This window comes from Delphinus delphis, chromosome 3 (assembly GCF_949987515.2).
Source record: "Delphinus delphis chromosome 3, mDelDel1.2, whole genome shotgun sequence".
Taxonomy (NCBI): domain Eukaryota; kingdom Metazoa; phylum Chordata; class Mammalia; order Artiodactyla; family Delphinidae; genus Delphinus; species Delphinus delphis.
In genome coordinates, this window is record NC_082685.1 from 172,836,976 (window position 1) to 172,861,524 (window position 24,549).

Below are 24,549 nucleotides of genomic sequence, written 5' to 3' on the forward strand. Positions count from 1 at the left end.
GGCTGTGGAGGCTGAAGATGCTTCTAAGCCCAAACCTGTACAGGGAGGGAAGCGTGGGGAAGGGAAAGCGCCTGGCCTCTTGAGGTCCGCGCTCTAGGCTCCCGGAAGAGTTCGGAGGTCACCGAAAGCATCGTGCGCCCCAAATCCCGCTGGCCTAGCTTTAGAGGCCCCGGGCCTTGGTGAGCAGCCGCCTCCGGCACAGGTCTAGCTCTCCTGACCCGCGTTCTAACGAAATTGGCACAGGAAGCCTCCGGGAGACTGTGGATGCCAGCAGCTGGGGAGGGGGCTCCAGGGAGCCCTCGACTGCTGAGACCCTTTCTCTCTGAATTCCACAGCCCATCCAACAGCCACCTCTTAAACCTCAGTTATAACTGAGCCCAGGGTGGTGACTGTGCAGGAGGGGCATGGCTTCACTGCTCTCACTGCAGTGCCTGTCCTCCCTGAAGCCCAGGGACACTGGCCCACCTGGGACCCAGGTCTGATGCTACAGTCCCACCCAGAATTCTCAGGACCTGGGGGTGGCCTGGCTGAGCACTGGGCCTCGTGGTGACGTCTCATGCTGGTGACGGACACCACTGTGATCTGGCCAGAGGCCCCCTTCCCATACCAGGCTATGTCCTCAGGATGCCCACGGCTGGCCCAGCTCCTTCCCTCTGTCCACACCAACACAGCCAGCAAGCCCCTGCCCAGGGAAACTCTGCCCTTCACTAACTCACAGTCTGCAGGGGAGGGGATCCCCAAAACCTGACCCCAGGGAACGAGGCCAGATCCAGGGGCAGGACATGCAGGCGGGGGCACAGGGCAAGCAGACAGGCAAGCCCGGGGTCCAGGCTGGCCTTGCCACGGAAGCAGGGGGCAGCTGTGGGCGAGAAGTATTCCAGGGATCCCTTCTCTCTTCCTGCGATAGCCAGGTGCTATCCAGGAACCCACAGCAGGAGGACAGGAGGAGGATGCGGCGAGGGCCCGAGGGCCTGGGACGGGAGATGGGCAGCTGAGAGGGGCCAGGGCCCGAGTGCCTGGGACGGGAGATGGGCAGCTGAGAGGGGCCAGGGCCCGAGTGCCTGGGACGGGAGATGGGCAGCTGAGAGGGGGGGTTCAGCAGCGTCCAGTGGGCCAAGGAGGGTGTCTGCGTGGGCTAGGTTCCCAGGAGGAAGTGTCCCGTGGACGCCAGGGCCTGTCCTCGTGGGCACACGCCCTCCTCCAGCAGTGAGAGAGGCTGAGGCTGGAGCTAACTTTACAGCTGCCGAGATTGATGATGAGCCCGTTGTGTTTAATTCCTACAGCCTGAGAGAGGCAGGTCTGCGTCAGCACGTCCCAGTGGGCAGGCCCCAGAAAGCCGCATATTCCAGCCTGCTGCCTACAATCCGCACTGAGCAAATCTCAGAGCACGCCAAGCGGACAGGACTGCGCCCCGTACCTCGGCCTTCCCACATGCACGCACACACGCACACATGCATACACGCCCACGTGCACACACGCATGCACCCATGAGAACTGTGCCCTGCACCTTCATCTCCTTCTCACGCACAATGCACACACGTGCACACACACCCTCGCCCCACTCCTGCCATGCACCTCCCTGGACTCTGTGTCTCACTTCTGCAGCCTTGTTTTCCATCAAGATCTGCTCTGGATCCAGCAGCGCGTGTAGCTGGCAGAGAAGAGGCATGAGAAAACACTCTCTAATTTGAAACTTTTAAAAATGCAGTGCTAAATATTCATTACATTAAACATTAAATACTGCTTACAGATTTTTCTATCAAACTAACAACAAAGGTATTAAAATAAATAAACATGCTAGTATTAAAAAACAACAACTCTTTGTATTTAGGCCTAAAGTGTTTTTAAAATCCCAAAAGGAAAATTTCAGTCTAAGGACCAGGACCTTCATCTGAAGAAATGAGGGGGCTGGACGTGGACCTGCCCCAGTGTCTCCACAGAGCAGCCTGTGTTTCCTCAGGTCACTGAAAATAATTAAGGAAGGAACCACCTTATGCTATTCCTAGCTCTTTCATATTCAAACAAGGGTCCTTAAATTTCATGGCAGTCAGCAGAGTCTCTAAGAGAGCCTGTTCTCTGAGCTGCGGTTGGCTCTCCAGCCCTCCCTGTCTTTTCTGATATTAATGACTTGCCGGTTTAGGGTCTTGAGTGAGCGTAAACCAGGGTTCCTACACGTGCGATTTCCTTCCTGAACTGGACCTTCCACAGCTATCTGTTAGAGCGCCCCAACGTTGCTAAGGTTACCGGCTGCAGAGGAAGCAGCGGGCCTAACAGAGATGGGGGTCTCTAGTTAAACCCCTTGCAGGTGTCAAGACAGATGCAAAAGGCGGTTGTTTCCAGTGAAATTCTGGCTCCTCTGAGCAGATGTCCAGGAGTTGGGTTCTAAGGGTTCAATGAACTATGAAGCCAGAGCAGGGTTTCATAACAAGGGGCAGGAATACCGCTAGGCCCGCGGGAAGCAGCCTCGGCAGCTCCTGCCACCTGGTCGACTCTCAGGTGCCGATGGGTCCCACAGTCAGAGATGCACATGGGAACCAGCTCTAGTGAGGCCCTTCATGTGACGATCCCGAGGTGGGGGGGCGAGGCGTCCATCCACGGGGGACTGGAGGTTTAGGACGGCCTTGCTGCAGCTGCCTCTAAGCGGAGGGCCTGGGGGAAGGGAGGTTTACAAGATCAACATTGGTGTGACCTGCCTGTCCTTGGCTGGGGAAGCAGGAGCTGGACCGCTCCATCCAGCCACCACCTTTGGGCCTTTCCTGGGCTGCGGCGGCAGCACCTGCCACCTGTGGGGTGAAGCTCCTCTCCCAGCCAGTGTCCCGGCCAGTGCTTCTTGGGCCCTGACCCTTGGGCCATTGTAGCTCACCTCACGCCCTCCACAAATGCGTCTCGGCCTCCCTAATCCAGGCGAGCTCAGATCGCTCACTTAGCACTTAACTGTCTTCTCGTCCCGTGTCTCCAAAACCAGGGTCTGCTTTCAGCCAGTGCACCGTGTGGCCCACCCTGCCTGTTGATGGAGCGGAGTTACAGCCACAGCATCTTTAGAAGAGAAAGGCAGAGGAATGTTGGACCAAACGTTTATGACAAAGAAGCTCGGACTCTAAGAGAGCTTAACTTACATGGAAAGATCCCTCTGGGGGGCAGTCAGTCTCCAGGATGCTGGACAGAGCAAATGTGTTCCACTAAGGTGCCGAGCTGGCAGAAAACAGGGCAAACCCTCTGTGGGGCTGTTGTTCAGGGACCCCTGCTTCCCCAGGGAGGACGGTGCGCCCTGCCCGCCCGCATCAGGCGTGGCCGCGTGGATGCCAGTTCTGGCAGAAGCTCTGCAAGCAGGCTCGTGCTCCACCTTGAACCTTCCACGAGCCGCGCAGCACCAGAGGGGGGCCATTCCATGATTTACCTGATCACAGATAGAGTCGATGTGATGATTCCTGGGACTCAGGGTCACTGGTGACCACAGCGTCCGGGGGACACCTCCCACGAGGGCGGGCAGGGCACACATCTCCACCGAGGGGCCCCCTGGACAGGTGTTCTGCAGTGCACCTGCAGGGACAGAGCTGTCTCCACAGTCCTGAGCTGGAGCTTCCTGGGTGACCGAGCCCCGAGAGGCGGGGCCAGGAGCAGAGCCTCATGAGGCATTGAGAAGCTCCCAAAGTCGGGGGCTGTGAAAATCTTGGGAGGGTCTTTCACACAGCATCCGTCAGACAATGATGGACGCACATGGGAAGCCCGATCACATGTTCACTTGGTCTTTACCCAGGACAGAAGCAGCTGTGAACACAAAGTCCCAGACCAAAGCCTGCCCTGGGCTCAGGAACCCATTGCACCAGCAGAGCCTGCCCTGGGCTCAGGAACCCATTGCACCAGCCGAGCCTGCCCTGGGCTCAGGAGCCCATTGCACCAGCAGTGACCAGGGAGCGACCCCCTGCTTACTGTTCACCTGCTGATCCCACGGTGGTCAGTCCGACAGACACGGTCCTGCCCTCAGCACAGAGGGGAAACGGACCTCCCGGGGAAGCAAAGGAAGGAAGGGCCAGAGGGGGCTGGTGTGGAGGGGCCAAGGAAGAGGAGTCTGGCCAGGTGGTGGAGGGCATCCCCTGGCTGAGGCGAGGGCGTGTAAATGTCAGCCCTGGTCTATAGCAGCTGTGGCACAGCGCAGAGTCCCCGAGATTTCTGCACTTCTGGTTTCTCCATTTGTAAAATGGAAAGGTTACGATGAATCTACTCCACCAATTATTCCACAAGGTAACAACGTATTTCATCTCGAAAGGACTTCAGAGCTTTTCATTTTTTAGTACAAAATGCAAACTGACAATGAAATGTTGGCTTTTAAGGCATTTTGGCTGAATTTAGCTCTTAGTTCATTTAGTTCTTTGAAGGTGTTCGATAAAAAGTGTGCAGAGCTGCCATTAACCACCATCAGTCCAGATTGGCGTCCTCGTGATGAAATATGATTTCAGCTGGAAGTAAGAGTTTTGTTCATTCTAAACCAGAAAAGGTCACGTCAACTTAGAAAAATCTCCCGTAGTCTTCATTACAGCAAACCAAACTTTTCTACCCCGGGTCCTCCGTGGAGACCCAGTCCCAGCAGAGTGTGCGCGAGCTTCGGGGCCTGCAGACGAGTTTGGGCTGCTCGGCCAATGGACACCGTTTGCCTCTGCAGCCATATTTACAGTTCTTTCGGAGAAAAATTGATAGGAGCCATTCTTTCCTGCTTAATTTATCTGGAAAACCCTTTGGCAGGAAAGAAAAGTGCTCTTGAAATTTGTCAGCTCAATCAGACGTGTGGCTTCTCACGTACAAAGATAAAAACTCATTTTCATCCCTCCAAGGTTTTGTTGTCCTTTTTTGTTCACATCACTGTTAAACTGAGCCAAAACAAAACACCTTCAAAAGCAGGTTCCCTTTTGCCTGAGTCCAGCTGCTTTGCGGGCGTCTGCCTGCCTGGCATCCTGTCTTCAGCCAGCACACCTGGCCTCCCTACGCCTTTCGCATGTTTCCAACAGAGAAAAAACTAATTCTAGACGACACTCAATGGATGACTGAAATTAATTTTTCTAAATTGTAGATCTGACAGCCGATTTCACCTAAATCACCAATTACATGGTTTTTTTTTTCTTTGCTTGCTTTTCTTTTTACACTTTTGGATTACATTCCTACATAAATAAAGAAGCAGCAGGTACAGAGACGGGAAGTGGGAGTGTGATATTGTATGTTTGCACTACTAGGTTTAAAGTGTTACCTAACATCTTTCCAAAGCATCCTGAGTGGGGACCCCCGACCACAGCTGTGACACAGCAGCTGCGAGGAAAGTTGGGAACTAGTCTGACTGGGGTTCTTCAAACAAGGGTGCAGGAACCTGGAAGAGTGCCCCTCAGGCTGGCCCTGCTCCTCGCCTGATGGAGCCCTAAGGTAGCTGCTACCGGATCCTAACTTGATACTAACCACTGAGGCAGGACGCCCACAACGTCTGGGCTTTTCCACGTGGCTCCTGTGCTTTCTTAAAGGACCTCATGATTTAGCCTTAATCTTTAGTTTTGGTGGGACAGGTGAAGACTGCTGACACTGGGCTGAGGTTGTTTGGGAATTGGGGCTGGGCCTGGGCCTGCGCTGGAGCACCTTTGTTTTTTCCAGAAGGAAGGTGGGGTGAAAGCTTCAAGTCTGCAGACATTCTAGCAGGGAAAGCGCTACAGGGACACCTCACGAGGCCATATTGGAGTGCAGGAATGCAGAGGTAAGTGACAGCACGTTTAAGCAAAATTTAAGGTATTTTAAGGGAAATGCAAACTCTATATGCATGATTAGAAGAACAAAACAGATATTCTAATAAGAAACCCGTACTGTGTGTACTTGCAATGCTAAACGGTGCTTTTCATGCACCCTCCCTGCCACCGAACTGCCCCAAGAAAGTGACCACAAAGCATAATGGTCCCAGGCACAGACAGGCAGGGCATGTGTGGCTCCTGCCATGTGAATGGGCCCTGGGTTTCCTGAGAAAGGGACCTGAGAGGGACAGAGAAGGACTTGTCACAAAACTGGGAGGGATGTCGACTCTGAAGATGAAGCTAACCCTGGAGCCCCAAAGCACACTCTGAAAGGGCCTGGCAGGCCCTACACAACAGCGGGAGCCCTGGGGGCAAACACAGTAGAGAGGGGGTGGTGCTGGTGGTGCAAACTAGAAGCTCCCAGTGGCGGCCAGGCTCAGACTGCGAGGAGTCTGACGGGCAGAGCCGGACAAGTGCCGGCTGGTGGCTCTGCTGGGGGCCGCGTAGGCAGCATGTCTGCAGAGCCTGGCTCTCGGGCGCTCACTGGGAGTCACACGCCTGGTCCACAAGGGAGGTGGGCAAACACCTGTGCATGAGCACTCCTCACCCACGGAGAAGAACGACCCCAGGAGGTGGAGATACCCCAAGCCACAGACCGGCAACCAGGGCAGGGTTTCCCACACAGTTTGGGTTTTCACCTGTGGTCAAGGCAACAGCTCTCTCTTTCTCCTCAAAGTGTTCGAATTTGGACAATAAATGATATGGCTAGTCTGCTTATAACATGTGGGTTTCCTTGAGCCCATAAGGGGATAGCTCTCAGCTCAAGTCCCGAAGTTTAACCCTGAATTTTCAGTTTGATTGCTACTATAAATGGGTATACCACACTGAACAAAAGGAGGGAGTGAGTGAGCGTGGAGGTGAGTGTGGAGGTGAGTGTGGAGGTGAGAGTGGAGGTAAGGGAGGGTGGAGGTGAGGGAGGGTGTAGGTGAGGGTGGAGGTGAGCGTGGAGGTGAGGGTGGAGGTGAGTGTGGAGGTGAGTGTGGAGGTGAGAGTGGAGGTAAGGGAGGGTGGAGGTGAGGAAGGGTGTAGGTGAGGGTGTAGGTGAGGGTGTAGGTGAGGGTGGAGGTGAGTGTGGAGGTGAGGGAGGGTGGGGGTGAGTGTGGAGGTGAGTGTGGAGGTGAGGGTGGAGATGAGTGTGGAGGTGAGGGAGCGTGGAGGTGAGGGTGGAGGTGAGTGTGGAGGTGAGCGTGGAGGTGAGGGTGGAGGTGAGTGTGGAGGTGAGTGTGGAGGTGAGAGTGGAGGTAAGGGAGGGTGGAGGTGAGGGAGGGTGTAGGTGAGGGTGTAGGTGAGTGTGGAGGTGAGGGTGGAGGTGAGTGTGGAGGTGAGGGAGCGTGGAGGTGAGGGTGGAGGTGAGCGTGGAGGTGAGGGAGGGTGGAGGTGAGTGTGGAGGTGAGCGTGGAGGTGAGGGTGGAGGTGAGGGTGGAGGTGAAGGTGGAGGTGAGGGAGGGGGAGGTGAGGGTGGAGGTGAGAGTGGAGGTGAGCATAGAGGTGAGGGTGGAGGTGAGGGAGGGTGGAGGTGAGCGTGGAGGTGAGTGTGGAGGTGAGGGCGGGTGGAGGTGAGGGTGGAGGTGAGGGTGTAGGTGAGGGTGGAGGTGAGTGTGGAGGTGAGGGAGGGTGGGGGTGAGTGTGGAGGTGAGTGTGGAGGTGAGGGTGGAGATGAGTGTGGAGGTGAGGGAGCGTGGAGGTGAGGGTGGAGATGAGTGTGGAGGTGAGGGAGGGTGGAGGTGAGTGTGGAGGTGAGGGAGGGTGGAGGTGAGGGTGGAGGTGAGGGTGGAGGTGAAGGTGGAGGTGAGGGAGGGGGAGGTGAGTGTGGAGGTGAGGGAGGGTGGAGGTGAGGGTGGAGGTGAGTGTGGAGGTGAGGGCGGGTGGAGGTGAGGGTGGAGGTGAGGGAGGGTGGAGGTGAGGGTGGAGGTGAGGGAGGGGGAGGTGAGGGTGGAGGTGAGAGTGGAGGTGAGCATAGAGGTGAGGGTGGAGGTGAGGGAGGGTGGAGGTGAGCGTGGAGGTGAGTGTGGAGGTGAGGGCGGGTGGAGGTGAGGGTGGAGGTGAGGGAGGGTGGAGGTGAGCGAGGGTGGAGGTGAGCGTGGAGGTTAGTTTGGAGGTTAGTTTGGAGGTGAGGGTGGAGGTGAGCGTGGAGGTGAGTGTGGAGGTGAGGGTGGAGGTGAGGGAGGGTGGAGATGAGTGTGGAGGTTAGTTTGGAGGTTAGTTTGGAGGTGAGGGTGGAGGTGAGGGTGGAGGTGAGTGTGGAGGTGAGGGTGGAGGTGAGTGAGTGTGGAGATGAGTGAGGAGTGGTTTTTTTTGTTTTAGTTTCCATTTATAATTCTGTTTTAAGCCGATTCAGGATATGTTGAAGCTCACTTTATGAAGACTCTGTGCTGGGTCCGCCCATGTATTCAATGGCTCAGGAATTTGATGAGACACTAGTAAATATCTGACATCTGTGCCCTCAGAGGACAGTGTTTCAGTAGCAGAAGGCCTGACCCGGGTTACTGAATCCTCACAAGGACTGGCGGCGATTCTGCAAATAATGGCAGTAAACCCGGAGTGAGGTGGGAATGCAGCGCAGGGGTGCGTGTACTCGAGCAAGTCGCAGGGGTGTGAAAATAACACCCCTGCGTGCAAGGAAACCGGAGAAACAGTGTGTGAGGTTGGGACCCGCACCCGGGTCTCTGATCAGTGCTGTGCAGAAGCCCCTCTCCTCCCAGAGCGGGACCGCTGCTCTCCCCCCTCACTTGCTACATTTTACTGACCGTGTTTGAATTCAAGAGGCAAAACACATGGGCCCTGAAATATGTCACTCTGTGAACTAAGGGGGAAGGAAAAGGCAGAATGGAGATCAGTGGAACCCTACTCACGCAGGGCTGGGCCTGGCAGGGATGATGCACTTCGGCAGGAAGAGCGAGAGGTGTCAGTCTCCACCCAGCAGCTTGCTGTAAGTGTATGAGGTTGGGGGTTAACAGAAGACCCCTGATGCCGTCACAGAGCGGTGACACCCAGGTCTGTCCTAGACCAGCCGGAGCAGGGTCCAGAGAGGAAGTTGTGCCGCCACTCAGGATGGGAGGTGCAAGACTCAGGAGGCCTTTACCAGATTTGTTCCTAACAACCACCCCTCCAGGACTGCAAAGGGAAAAGCCACGTGCAACACCACCACCTGGGCAGCGCTCGAAGGCTGTGAACACCTAGGAGATCTAAGCCAGCAGTGAAGAGGCTGCTGTCCTAGTATAATTCCCGCGCACAGAGGTAAGTGGGCCAGAGGACGGTGGGTGCACAGGCTGCACAGAGCTCAGGCGTCCTGAGGATCTAGGGCCCAGGGAAGAACTAAGAGCGCCACCCCTCTAAGGCGAGGGGCAGGAGACCAGGGGAGGGGTTGGCCACTGCCAGCACCCCATGCAGCCTGCCCGAGACCCCCAAACTCATGGTGGTTGTGAACCATTTGGAGTGTGGTTGGAAGGCATCTGTTTCCTCTAGCTGGGAAGAGTGTGATGGATCTAGATGGGGTGACAGGAGGGACAAAATATTAACTGATGTGAAAACACGGAAGACAAAGCTTACGGGAATATTGAAATAACATCTGTACTTTTTGGCAGCGTGAAATTGGCTAATAAAAGCATCTATGAGTGTTGGCATTTCAGGATTTGAGAGGTGGGCCCTCGTTTGCCTAAACACCATTGAAGGGGCTGCCGAAACCCACTGCAGGGTCCAGGTGCCTCTCTCCAACTGTCGCTCCAGCCTGGACCAGGTGCTCTGCTTCCTCTCCCCTTGTGGTTTGAGCAGAAATCCCACAGGAAGCACAGCGTCAGGGGACACTTCCTCCCAGGCCCGGTCCCGATGTGCTAACCCTGTGTTTCTGCTCTTTCCTCACTCCTTACCTGTGGTCTTTCTCATGATACACTGGTCACAGAGGCACCACTCTCCTGGATCACTAAATATTTTCCACTCTCAACACCAAAGTGCATTTACGGAGTACCTACTGTGTGCTAAGCACCCTGAAGGATACAAAGATCAATGTCCTGAGCTGACAGCCTAGTAGCGGGTGTATCACAAGAAGGTGAAAACTATAGTACTGAGGCGGGTATTGCCACAGGAGAGGACGCAAGCACCTCCTGGATACTTGATTGTGCCCCAAAGACAACACGATGGGAATGTGTGAACTCTGGTATGTCAGACATGGCTTAAGCATTTTATACGGATTAACCTCATCACAGCCCTTCCCCAAGTGGCTTTTTACCCGGTAGCTACATTTTGAAGTCTTAAACTTCTGCAGATTTCCTAGTAATTTTATATTTTGGCCTTTGACACAAACTTGTTTCTTAAAGAGGTTACTTCTTATTTCAAAACATACATTCTTAAGAATTAATCTTCTACAATATAATGAAATTTTAAAGCAGAGTTATAAAATTTGTTCCAAATTCTCAACAAAATACTAGGAAACCATATCTAACAGCATATTACAAGGGTTATTGACCATGACCAAGTGGGATTTAGTCCAGGAATGCAAGGGTGGTTCAACAATCAGTCACTATAATACTCCACATGAACAGAATGAAGAAAAAGCCCCTACGATCATCTCTAATGATGCTGAAAAAGCATTTGACAAACTCTAACACTTTCCTGATAAAAACACCCAGAAAACTAGGAATAGAAAGGCTCTTCCTCAACATGATAAAAAGGCACTTATCAGTGCCCACAGCTAATTTCATACTCAACAGTGAAAGACCAAAAGGCTTTCCTCTAACAACAGGAACAAGGCAAGGATGCCCACTTTCTCCACTGCTATGCAACACTGCCCTGGAAGTTCCAGCCAGAGCAATTAGGCAAGAAAAAAATTAATGGCAAATTAATTTAGAAATGAAGAAGTAAAACTATCTCTATTTGCAGATGACACGATCTTATATACAGAAAATCACAAAGAATCTACAGATAAAGCTACTAGAGCTAATAAGTAGATTCAGCAAAGTTGCAGGATATGAGATACAAAATCAACATGCAAAAATCAGTTGCGCTTCTCTACACCAGCAATGAAGAATCCAAAAAGGAAACGAAGAAAACAATTCCATTCTATAATAGCATCTAAAAAGAATAAAATACTGAAGAATACATTTAACCCAAGAGATGAAAGACTTGTACACTGAAAACTCCAAAACATTACTGGGAGAAATTAAAGAAACCTAATTAAATGGAAAAACATTCCTGGTTCATGGATTGGAAGGCTTAACACTGTTAAGATGTCAATACCATTCAAAGTGATCTACAAATTCAATGCCATTTCTATCAAACTTTCAATTGCTTTTTTTCTAGAAATGGGAAAAAAAATCTGCAAATTAATATTGAATTTCAAGGGGTCCTGAGTAGCTAAAGGAATCTTGAAAAAGAAGGACAAATTTGGAGGACTCACACTTCCTGCTTTCAAAACCTGCTACGAAGCTACAGTAATCAAAATAGTGTGGTTTTGGCATAAAGACAGACACACAGACCAATGGAATAGAACTGAGGATTCAGAAATAAACCCCCCAAACTACAGCCAACTGACTTTCAACCAGGGTTCCAAGACTATTCAATTGGGAAAAAATAAGTTCTTCAAAAAATGGTGATGGGGCTTCCCTGGTGGCGCAGATGGTTGAGAGTCTGCCTGCCGATGCAGGGGACACGGGTTCGTGCCCTGGTCCGGGAAGGTCCCACATGCCGTGGAGCGGCTGGGCCCGTGAGCCATGGCCGCCGAGCCTGCTCATCCGGAGCCTGTGCTCCGCAACGGGAGAGGCCACAACAGTGAGAGGCCCGCGTACCAGAAAAAAAAAAAAATGGTGATGGGAAAAGTGGATATCCATATACAAAATAATTAAGTTGGACCCCTATCTCACACCACACACAAAAATCAACTAGAAATGAGTCAACGACCTAAATGTAAGCACTGAGTATACAAAATTCTTAGAAGAAAACATAGGGATAAATCTTCATGACCTTGTATGTGGCATGACCTTGTATGTTTTCTTAGATACGACACCACAAGCATGAACAACGAAAGAAAAAATATATAAATTAAATTTTATCCAAATTTAAAACTTTTGTGCATCAAAAGATACTATCAAGAAAGTAAAAGGATAGCCAACAGATGGGAGAAAATATTTGCAAATCATATATCTGTTAAGAGCCTAGTGTCCAGAGTAAAGAACTCTTAGAACTCAACAATAAAAAGACAAACAACTCAATTTAAAATGGGCAAAGAACTTGAATAGACATTTCTCCAAAGAAGATATGCAGATGGTCAACAAGCACATGGAAATAAGTTTAACATCAGTAGTCATTAGGGAAATGCAAACCAGAACTACAATATCACTTCATACCCACGAGAGTGACTATAAAACTGGAAAATAAAAAGTCTTGGTGAAGCGGTGGAGAAACTGGAACCCTCATACATTGCTGGGAAAATGTAAAATGATTAGGCTGCTGTGAAAAAAAAATCTGGTGGTTCATCAAAAAGTTAAACATAGTTGGGGACTTCCCTGGTGGTCCAGTGGTTAGGACTCTGAGCTTCCACTGCAGGGGGCATGGGTTTGATCCTGGTCGGGGAACTAAGGTCCCACATGCCACGCGGCAAGGCCAAAAAAAAAAGTTAAACACAGAATTACCATATGACCCTGAAGGTATATACCCAATAAATGAAATAAATGAAAATATATGTACACACAAAAACTTGTAAAGACATAATCATAGCAGCATTATTCATAAAACCTAAAAGATGGAAACAGTCCAATGTCCATCAACAGATAAATGGATAAACCAAATTTATGGTCCATGCATACAATGGAATATGAATTTTTTTTAACTTTTAAAAAAATATTTATTTTGGCCGCGCCAGGTCTTAATTGTGGCGTGTGAACTCTTAGTTGCCGTGTCCATGTGGGATCTAGTTCCCCGACCAGGGATCAAATCCGGGCCCCCTGCATTGGGAGTGTGGAGTCTTACCCACTGTGCCACCAGGGAAGTCCCCTACAATGGAATATTATTCAGCCATAAAAGGAATGAAGTTCTGATAATGATACAACATGGGTGAAACTTGAGGACATTATGTTCAGTGCAGTAAACCAACCATAAAAAGACAGATACCGTCTGATTCCACTTACACTCAGTGGTACTTAGTGTAGTCACAATCATAAGGACAGAAAGTAGAATGGTGCTTGCCAGGCTCTGGGGCAGGGCGGAGTCAGGAGTTACTGTCCAATAGGTGTAGAGTTTCAGATTTACGAGACCAGGGAGTCATGGGAATGGACGGCGGTGATGGTGCACAACAATGTGAATGTTCGTAATACCACTGAACTAAAAAATGGTTAAAATGGTAAATTTCATGCTATATGTATTTTAACACACAAAAAAGTCACATATTTTATGATTCCACTTATATGGAATATTCAGAGTAGACAAATCCATAGAGACAGAGAGCACATTAGTGGTTCCAGGGGCTGAGCAGAGGGTGGAATGGGAGAAGCTGCCTAAGGGGTGTGGGGTTTTGCTTTGGGCTGCAGGAATGTTCTGGAACTAGACAGAGGTGGTGGTTGCACAGCATTGTGAATGTACTAAACGCCGCCAGATTGTTTGATTTAAAATGGCTACATTTGTGTCATGTGAATTTCACCCCAGCTGTTTTTTAAAGAATTAGTTCCGGTACCTTCCAGTAATTGTGATGGTAGTTTCCTTCTCATATGTGGCTTTTGTTGCTCTGTGCCCCCAACAACCCTTCCACATGCTCCTCCTATTTAAACATGTGCTTTCGGGGGAGCTTATACTGGGCTTTGAGGCTCATCTGCTCGGTTCACATCGCCGTGCTCCTCTGGGTTGCCGTCTCTGGACGGGCGAGAATCAGTTTGAGAACCAAACGCTCATTCCTTACCCAGCGTAGTACTCTGGGCTGACTAAATGCTTCTTCCAGTTACCTTTTCTTTAGTCTCTTTGAATAATCCATAGGGAAAGCTCTGGGACCCTTGAACTCAAGTGGAGCTCATGACCTATTGATCTGGGCACTTTCACAAAGCATTTCTTTAAAAAATTCACAAATACATTGTTAAAATAGCACATAATTGTAGTTGTAACTCCTCTTCCCTGGTGATATCTTTGAGCATCAACATACCTTGAAGATAACTTCAATGAATATTTTGCCTTAAGTGATTCAAGGAAACATTATAACTCCATCGTTTTTCTCTCTTATTTGTATGAAAATCTCTCTTCCTCTCTACCACAGTCACAGAATAGCCAACATTTACTGAGCACTTACTGTATGCTAGACAGTATTCTAAAAACATCGTAATACTATTATCTTCCCCATTCTAAAGATGGTGAGGTTGAGGGGCTTACCTGCCCACCCACTCAGTGGGGGAACCAGAACTGAACCCAAGCCACTATGGCCACATAGCCTGCATCCCTAACCACCAAGCCCACTGCTTCCATCCACACTGCCCTGTGTCTCATTCTAGCCAGAGACAGAGCCCAAGAGCTCTCAGAAACTCTTTCCAACCTCTTCACTCTCCGGGCAAGGCCACCTGATGGCCCGCAGCTAATTCCAAACCGCTTGACAATGAAGGGAAGGGTCAGCCTTTTCCATTCACTGAAAATTCATTCAGGCATTTCTTCTCTTCTGCACCGTGCACTATCATCTCCACCTCAGAAACTGCAGGCAAAGTTCGTTCACTATGTCACAGCAGGTATTGCCAAGCTGTTCTCTGTACTTGCCTTGAACCTGCTTTACTGGAGTGCAGTCAGGCAAGTAAAGCTTCCCAGAATCAGCTGTAACCTGGCTGCTCCCTCTGAGGCCGTGACTTTATTCTTAAAAATCTCAGGAATCGCGTTAGCTCAGGTCACCGGGCAAGCCCTGCATCTGTGTAGCCCCGTGAGGTTGCGACTGGGCGGGGGAGTGACAGAGAGCTTCAGAGGAGGGGATACAGTTGCCACCTTGTGACAAATACTTGTTGAGCACCTACTGTGTGCCATGCACTACCCCAGGCACCAGGGAAATACGGGGAATGAAATAAAGCCGGTGCTGCCTGGGGAAGCAGGCTACTGAGGGTAGTCAGGATAGAGTGACGTCAGTTCAAATCACTGTGGGGCCGGGGGCTGCGGCAGCATGACCCAGGGGAGCTTTCTGAGGCTAACGCGTACCAGGGTTGGGGGTCCCACGTTGGGGGGCTGCAGGCAGGTGAGACTTCGCCAGGGGAGGTGCACATACTCATCACCTGGCAGACTTGCACAGTTTTAGTGCAGAACTTCAAATTAATTCCTGTCCCAAACTGTTGTTGGCATTAGATTTAATCCCTATCCTAGGTCTCAGAAACATAAGTAGTTTTAAAGTCATATAAAATAAACTCACCACAAAGTGAGTTTTCCACAACCTGATTTTCTCACTTTTGGGGAAAGTTCTGTAAGGTTGGACACTTGTCTAAAAGTATCTGAAAGCTCTGTCTTTGAGAATTTGGGCCCAGGTGTGAACTGAGGCACCTGGAAAGTTGTCCCAGATATCAGGACAGAGACAGCCTTCAACTCAGGAACATTCAGCTCGGTGATGACCTGGGTTTCCTTTCAAGAAGCATCAACTCATCCACTGTAAAATTAGACGCTATGGTGCTCCAAGAGGTGGGTGGCCACAGGTTATCCTGTAAGTGAACAGACTGAAACTCCAAGAGGCTGAACCACCGGCCCAAAGGCTGACAGATAACAGCGGGTGGATGTGGGTGCACATTCAATCCAACACCCCAGGCCTGTTCTCTGGGCACCAGGTGGAGGTCCAGAGCCTCTTCTCCACTCCCAAGGCACCTGCCCTCCTTGACCCCCTTGTAGGGTAAATGGCAATTGTGGGATGCCTTCTGCTCACAGGATCCCAGATTCCCAAGGCTTCTCAGGACCAACAGGTTCAGGGCAGGACTTGCCACCTTGCAGCCCACCCCTCTGTCCCACCACCCTCCTGACCCCTTCGGAAGTGTGCTGGGCTCTTAGGTCAGACCAACTGTCTCTCTGGGATCATTTTTCTTGGCTGGACCAGTGAGCACTGGCCGCTGCACACCTGCTGAGTGCCAGGCCCTGTGAGGGGCAGAGGGATGCAGGTAAAGAAGCTGCAATCCCGAGGGAACCTCCCATGGCGAGCAGGGCACAGAAGCCCTGTTCTGACAGGGCAGGAGGATCAATACAGAGCAGAGGCACCACTGCCCCGGCACAGCCGTGTGGAGAGGAAAGCCACCGCTTCCAGGCTGCTTCCTGGCTGGGAGCCACAGGTCAAGTGCGGAAGCCTGGCTTTCCACCATTTGTAGAATGGGTACCCTGTCCTGGAGGACGGCTGTTAGGGCTGGATGGCTCTAAGTGACTTGATTTTTGTTCAAGCACAAAGAGAGGACACATTAGTTCTGTTTGGAAGGAGGGAGGCATGGGAACTGGGCTTGAATGATTCTCATTAAAAGAATGCCTTGATCTGGGAGTCTGGGGTCTCCTGTGTTTGCCTGGATGATACAACCTGTGAACACACATCTCAGAGTCTCGGGGCAAATTCAGGCCGACTTTCTTTCCTTAGACCAGCATTTTTGGGATGCTTTACAAGTAATAAAGTATTCAGGTGAGACCACCACCAAGCTCATGAACTACAGACACAAAGGTCCACATTTCACAAAGGCGATTTCAGACTAGACCTACACGGGGCCCCTCTAACGGGATAAAACCACAGGTCACCTGCACCCAAGCCCCCAGTCCCCTGGAAAGGTCAGGGCTCTGTTCTCTGTGGCCCACCTGGGCAAGTCCACTTGTGATCCCAACCCAGACCACTGCTCCTGTTTGCAGACTGGATGCCGAACTATGAGATCAAAACGGGGCATCTCCTCAGAAGCAGAAGTGGTGCATTATCTCCGCGGGGATGCCCAGCCCTCCAGTGCAGGGATGTGGCCCCACGAGGAATGCAAACATCTTCGAGTTTGAAGGTGTCCACTGAGAGCAAACGGTGGCCTCCGAAGTTCCCCCTGATGCAGAGAGCCGGGGAGCTGGAGGGTTAGGGTCAGGAAGCCAAACCTCCCTTCTGTCCACTTTGAAATCTCTTTTCAGGACGCTGAAGCCGACTTGATGCTCAGTTGTTAATTATGCAGTTTCAGCTACCTTCAACTTATTTTTTAAATTATGTGTTTTAAGTCTTAATTAGACACCTGAAAGTACCAGCTAAACTTTTAAAGTGAAAATGCTGTTGGGTAACAGGAGTAGAGTGTAATTACTGTACCAAAACACTCTGTAATCTAGTTCACAGGAAAAAGGGAAAGACAGACCCGACGCACTTTCTGCAGTTCACAGGAAGAAATACAAGACAGCTTCCACCACACTATTCTAGACCTGAAATCACTGTCTTCTTTACTGGGCAATGTTCATTATTTAAATCGACTGCCTTTCCAATATAAGTCTATCCTGGATTTTTTAAGTAAAAGTTCTTTGTCTTCGTGCACAAAGTTCATTGGTTTGTCCCACCAGTTTTGAGGTAATGAATAACTCAGGAACATTCTCATTGTTGGCGACAACTTCACAAGCGTCTTTTTGTCCTAGCCCCCTCCCCTGCACTTCCTTCACACCCCAGGAATGCAAATCTGTCTTGAAAAGCATACTTCTCTCATAAATATTCATGAGGTTAAGGGAAAAGTTTGCTAACCCTTCGTTTAAGTGACCGGAAGAAGTGAAAGCTCCCTCCCGCCGCCGCAGCCGCGGCCTCAGGACCCTCCCCACAGCCGCCGGCCGTCCCCTACCTTGTTGCCCGAGCCCCGGTCGCCCCGGCCGAGCGCCGCGCTGAGGGCCATGGTGGCGCCGCCTTTGTCCAGTCCGCGGGGAGGACAGCGCTCGGAAGGCCCGCCCGCGGGGCGTGGGAAGGGCGGCGGGCTAGGGGCGGACCCTCCCGGCCGCGCCCCCTGCCCGCCTCACAGGTGGGGCGGGGGCGGGGCCTAGGGCCTCGGGGGACGGGGAGGGGCGCCTCTCCCCTAGGGGCTCCGGCGCGAGAGTGGGAGGGGGTCCCACCCCGGGGGCTACGGGGCGGGAAGAGGCGGACCCTCCCGGCCGCGCCCCCTGCCCGCCTCACCCGTGGGGCGGAGGGGCGGGGCCCGGGACCGCGTGGGGACGGGGAGGGCCGCCTCTCCCCCGGGGGCTCCGGGGCGAAAGTGGGAGGGGGTCCCACCACTGGGACTTCCGGGGCAAAGGTTGGAGGGGGTCTCACGCCGGGGGCTCCGGGGCGGGAACAGGCGGACCCTCCCGGGTCGCGCCCCCAGCCCGCCCCACAGGTGGGGCGGAGGGGCGGGGCCAGGGACCGCGGCAGGGGCGGGGGGAAGGGGCCTTTCACCCCCAGGGGCTCCGGGGCGAAGGCTGGGGCGGGTTTCATCCCCGGGGACTCCGAGGTAGGAGGGGTCGTCTCTCCCCTGGGGGCTCCGGGGAGAAGGTTGGAGGGGGGTCTCACTCCCGGGGGCTCCGGGACTGGGTGTTGGAGGGGGTCTCATCCCCGGAGGCTGCTGGGCGAGGCAGGTTGGGGGCGTCTCAGCCCGGGGGTGTGGGCGGCCTTGTAGGTGCCTCGGGCCGCACCCTCACCTGGGAGAAGACCCCGCAGGGGCAGAAGGCTGGGGGCGAGCTCCTCCCTCCCCGAGCAGGGGCGGGGGCGGAATTCTTTGTGACTTTTATTCTCGCAGAGCCTGGGGACCTACCATTTTGTTCGCAGACCAGTGGCAGTGGCGCTGCACCCGGTTTCCGTGGGTGTAGACAGACTGGACTCTGATTTCTGCTGGTGAACGCTATCGGATTTTGATTTCCCCCAGTGTAGATAGATTCACACCTGACATGCAACGGTGTAGACAGACTAGTGAAGATAACTGGACCCTGATTTCCACTGGTGTAGGTGGAGCGGACCGATTTCCGCCGGTGTGGAAGGACCGGCCTTCTCTTCCCGCCAAGCGAGCTCCCTGGCTTATGGGACGCTCTCTGCCGGGTAAACAGAACTCGTGAGCCTCTGGGCCTCAGCGAGAGGCCTCGTCCCCCTCCTTGGGGAGTCGGGCGCGCGGACAGTTGAACAGGCTCTCACTGGCTTTGCAACTGGAATGCCTGGGTTTCTGGAGAACCTACAGAAACAAAGTACCCCCACCTCCAGCCCCAGCCCGGGGAGACAGACGCCTTCCCTGTAGCTAGGCGACTGTAGGGCTCTGGCTTGAGGCGCACTTGCTGTGTGCTGGGGATGCAGCCGGGTTCTCAGAGGAACCCGTCCCCTCGGCGGGGGGGCGTGTCTCCCCACCCTTGTCCTGTACTGTGTCCCAACTAGAAACAGGGACACTGACTCAGTCCCCCCACTGCGGACAAACGCCCTCATTTAGAGATAAAGTTCAGTTGTGCTGGAGCTGCATGGCTTCAGGTACAGAGTGAAAGAAGCTGAGGGCGGCGGGATGAGTTCTGCCCCCTCACCCAGTACCGGTTCTTTGAATTCCTCTGTGGCTCCTCCGTTCTGCTTCCTGGAACCTCCAGCCCTTCCCACTGGGCCCAAGCAGACTCAGCCCCGTCTCAGTGCTGGGGTGTTACTCATTGTCTGCCCCTCCCTGAGGCCCCCTGCCCCATCCTCTTCTCACCACTTACCTGCCCATGACACTCCAGAAACAGGAGCCACATACACCTCGACATAAACAGGCGCTGCATAAATCTCTGTGGTCCCAAAGCACCTGCCAGGCCAGACCTGGGCTATGTTGGCATGCTTCCAGAACAGGGGACATTGTCCCTGTTCAGCGCCTCCAGGATCCGGGAGCTGACGTCAGGGGAGGACGGCAGTGGCCTGGATGCCTGGTTAGGGTGCAGCTCTGGAATCTCACTCTTACCGGAGATTTTGGGGCCCATAGGGGTTGTGCCTCTGTTGCATCTAGGCAAAGCTGGGCCTGCACTGGGAAAGCCCAGGAGTCCTCATGCGCCGTCTCCAGCCGCAATTTCTAAGGATCTGATTCTTTGCTGTGTATCCATAGAGCCAGGGATGTCTTCTAAGAAGTTTTCCCCAAAACGTGGACTATTGAAATGGCTCAGTTTATTCAGAAGGTATTTATTGGTCACCTACTTCTGGCCAGTCACTGCATGGCACCTGTCAGGCCCCTTGGGGATCTGACATTCCAATGGAGAGAGACAATAAACCAATGAACAGAGAAATACCTCTGAATAAGGCAGATGGTCAAGCCAGAGAAGACTGTTCAGGGACCCGAAGAAAGGGAGGGAGGGAGCTGCTTGTGATTTCCAGGCAGAAGGAGCCACCTGTGTAAAGGCCCTGAGGCCGGAATAGATCTGGTGTGCTTGAGGGACAGCAGGAAAGCTGGTGTACCCAGGAGCACGGTGAATGAGGGCACGCATATGCGGAGGAGACAAGGCTGGAAAGGCTGAAGGGATAAGTAAGTCCTAGTGATGAGTTTTGTTTTATTCTGAGTGTTGTGGGAAGCCACCGTGGAGAGAGTTTGGAGAGGAAGCAACATTATCGGATACATTCCAAACATCTCACCTGGCTGCAGTGTGGACACCACAGCTGCCTGAGGCAGGAAGAACGGTCAGGAAGCCACTGCCAGGATCCTGGTGAGCGCGATGGGAGCGGGCTTAAGGTAGGAATGCCAGAGGTTGTGAAAAATGGTCAAAGCAGGATCTATGTAAAGGCAGAGAGAGCTGAGAGGAGTGACCCATCTCTGGCTCTGGGGAGTGAGGGAGAAAGAAGCTGAGGAGGAAGGTGGCAGGCAGAGAATTAGCCGATCGTGGCCTCTGCGAAACGCTTCACATGCTCCCCTGGAGACCGCCAAACTACATGCCCCAGACATTACAGATGTGCCTGTTCTTGCTTTTCCGTGCACCACATAAGACGTGAGAGGAGCCACGGGAGTAGTGGCTGTCTCAGCAGATTGGCAGTGGAGGTGATTGGTTCCTCTGGGGCAGTTCACGTCTTGTCCCTGGCAGCACTGTTGTCGAGCAGAAGGGAACAGGGCAGTGGGGATTTTCCTAACACAATCCTATAGCATTATCCGTAGTTCCTCCAGGTTGCTGACGTTTCTGGCTATTCCTGGTTCCCTGACCCTCTCAGAGATGGTATAGTCCACCTGATATGTTCTTTTTTTTAATGGAAGTATCGTTAATTTACAATGTTGTGTTAATTTCTGCTGTACAGCAAAGTGATTCTTTTTCATATGCTTTTCCATGATGGTCTATCTGAGGATATTGAACGTTCCCTGTGCTGTACAGTAGGACCTTGTTTATCCCACCTGATATCTTCCGTACTGCTTAAATTAGCTACAGTGGATTCTGCTGTCTGCAGTTAAGAATCAGCACCAAGACAGCAACTCAGGGATTTGGGGCCTGATCAGCAGGTGGAAGGTGAAACCATTTCCTGAGATGGGAGAGACTGGGGGAGAAGCAGATTTGGGAGGAGAAGACACATTAACACTGAGATGCTGTTAGACGTGTTGAGTGGACGGTTTGCTGTGTGAGTTTGGCACCGAGAGGGGAGGTCAGGTTGGAAATCAGATCTGGAAGTATCCACACATAGGCATGTTTAGAGATCAGGGAACTAAATGTGCAGACAGAAGGGCAGAGGGACCAGGGCTGAGCTGAGCAACATGACGCCACAAGAGCAGATGGTCCTCCTTCTGAAACTCTTCCAAAAAACCGAAGAGGAGGGGATATTTCCCAGCTCATTCTCTGCAGCCAAAGCATAACAAGAAAAGAAACCTGCAGGCCAATATCTCTGATGAATAAAAATGCAAAAAGATCAATAAAATTGTAGCAAATAGAATCCAATAGTATATTAGAAAGATTATTCACCATGAACAAATGAAATTTATCCCAGGAATACAAGGGTGGTTCAACATAAGAAAATCAATCAATGAAACACATCACATTCACAGAACAAAGGGAAAAAAATGATCATTTCGATTGATGCAGAAAAGGCATTTTAAAAATTCCAACATCTTTTCACGATAAAAGCTCTCAGAAAACTAGGATTAGAGAGAAAATTCTTCAACAGATTAAGCAGTATTTACGGAAAACCCACAGTTAACACCACACACAATGGTGAAAGGCTGAAAAGTCTCTCCTTAATAAGATCAGGACTCAGACAAGGATGCATGCTTTTGGTACTTCTATTCAACATTGTACTGGAACTTCCAGCCAGTACAGAGAACAGAAAGAGCTGTTACAGATAGCAAAAAGAAATAAAAGGCATTCAGACTGGAAAGGAAGAGGTAAATTGTCTGTATTCACAGTGACATGATCCTATATATATAGAAAAGGCTAAAGAATCCACAACTAATAGACAATTCAGCGAAGTTGCAGGGTACAAAATCAACACACACGAATCAGTTGTGTTTCTGTACACCATCAATGAAAAATCCAAAAGAGAAATTTAAAAACTAATTCCACTAATATAGCATCTAAAAGAATTAAATACTTAGGAATATATCTAATCGAGGAGATGAAAGACTTGTATGCTGAAAACTACAAAACATTGCTGAAAGAAATTAACGATGACCTAAATAAATGGAAAGACATCAGTTGTTCGTGGATAGGAAGAGTTAACATCATCAGGACGTCAATACTACCCAAAAATGATCTACAGATTCAAGACAATTCCTATCAAAATTCCAGCAGGCTTTTTCACAGAAATGGAAACTCTGATCCTCAAATCCACATGGAAATGCAAGTGGCTACTAATAGCAAAAACAATCTTGAAAAACAGAAAAAGTTGGAAGACTCACAGAACCTGAATTTGAAACTTACTACAAACTTACTATTGAAACTTACTACTATGTCTGGCATAAGGACAGACATATAGACCAATGGAACAGAACAGAGAGCCTAGAAATAAACTCTTACATATATGGTCTAATAATTTTCAACAAGTGTGCCAAGAACATTAAGTGTGGTAAGGACAGTCTTTTCAACAAGTGATGCTGGGAAGATTGGATATACACATGCCAAATAATAAATTTGGGCCCTTATCTCGTACCATATACAAAAATTAACTAAAAAATGGGTCAAGGGGGAATCCCCTGGCGGTCCAGTGGTTAGGAGTTGGCACATTTACTGCCGGGGCCCGGATTCGACCCCTGATTGGGGAACTAAGATCCTATAAGCCAAGAGGCCAAAAAAAAAAAAAAAAGAAAGAAAGAAAAAAAATGGGTCAAAAAACCTAAATGTAAGAACTAAAGGTATAAAATTCTTTTTTTTTTTACATCTTTATTGGAGTATAATTGCTTTACAATGGTGTGTTAGTTTCTGCTTTATAACAAAGTGAATCAGTTATACATGTATAATTCTTAGAAAAAAACAGGGATAAATCTGAATGGCCTTGGATTTGGTGGTGGTTTCTTAAACTGACACCAAAAGCACAAGCAACAGAAGAAAAAAATATATAAATTGGACTTCATCAAAATTAAGAACTTTTGTCCATCAAAGGACATTGTCAAGAAAGTGAAAAGACAACTCACAGAATGGGAGAAAATATTTGTGAATTATGTATTCTATAAATTATTAATATCCAGAATATATAAGGAGCTCCTAAAAACAACAGGGACAAATGACCCATTTACAATGTGCAAAGGACTTAAATAGACATTTCTCCAAAGAAGATATACAGATGGTCAACAAGTACATGGTAAGGTGTTCAGCCTCATCAGTCATCAGGGAAATGTAGATCAAAACCATAATGAGATACCACTTCACACCCACTGGGGTGACTATAAAAAAGGGGGGAATAATAAGTGTAGCTGAGGATGTGGAGAAATTCGAATCAGTGTACACGGCCCTTGAAATGTGAAGTGGTTCAGCCTGCATGGAAAACAGTCTGGTATTTCCTCAAAAAGTTAAACACAGAGTCACTATGTAACACGGCAATTCCATTCCTAAGTATATGCCCAAGAGAAATGGAAATATAAGGTCACGCAAAAATTTGTACACAAATGTTCATAGCAGCCCTGTTCACAATAGCCAGAAGGTGGAAAAAATCCAAAGTCCGTTCATAGATGAATGGTGAACAAAATGTGGTCCATTCATACAATGGACGATTATTCAGCCGTAGAAGGGAACGAAGTTCGAATGCACCCTACAACGTGGATGAGCCTTAAAAACATTTTGCTAACTCAAAGAAGCAGGCACAAAAGCCATACATTGTATGATTCTGTTTATGTGAAACATGCAGAGCGGATAAATCCAAAGCAACTGATTGTTTGCCAGGGGCTGGTGAGAGGGCCTGATGGGGAGCGATTGCTAAATGGGTACGAGGTTTCCTTTTCGGGAGATGAAAATGTTCTGGAGCTAGAGAGTGGTGATGGTCGTGCGGCATTCTGAATGTACTAAATGTCACTGAATTGTACACTTTAAAATGGTTAAAATGGTGAATGTTATGTTGTGTGCATTTTACCTCAGTACAAATAAATTGCAAATAAATTGAAGAACTAAATATGAGAAGCAAAAGCTTAAAAAAGAAAAGAAGAACATTATAAAGTTGGGATAGGGAAGTATTTAATAAATGATGAGGCACCAAGCTCAGACAATGAATAAAATGATTGATGTATTTGACTACGTTAAAATTTCATACTGCTGGGTGATAAATTTAAAAGGTGAGCCATACAATGGGAGGTGTTTGAAACTGTCGTAGCCAACTAGTGGTCAGAGTCCAGAATACATAAGGGGCTCCTGAAAACTTATAATGGGAAAATCGGCAAATTATGAATTGGCATTTCAAAAT

The 24,549-nt window shown here is 50.2% G+C and overlaps 1 protein-coding gene across 1 annotated transcript in view; it reads right to left on the bottom strand.

Moving 5' to 3' along the window:
- The window catches only part of PLEKHG4B (pleckstrin homology and RhoGEF domain containing G4B), a 65,537-nt gene extending 47,894 nt beyond the window's left edge, over positions 1 to 17,643 (bottom strand). The window contains 1 exon segment of the mRNA XM_060007215.1: positions 17,570 to 17,643. Within this exon segment, the coding sequence (XP_059863198.1) occupies positions 17,570 to 17,620 (51 nt within the window). The 5' untranslated portion in view covers positions 17,621 to 17,643.
- Positions 17,644 to 24,549: the final 6,906 nt, after the last annotated feature.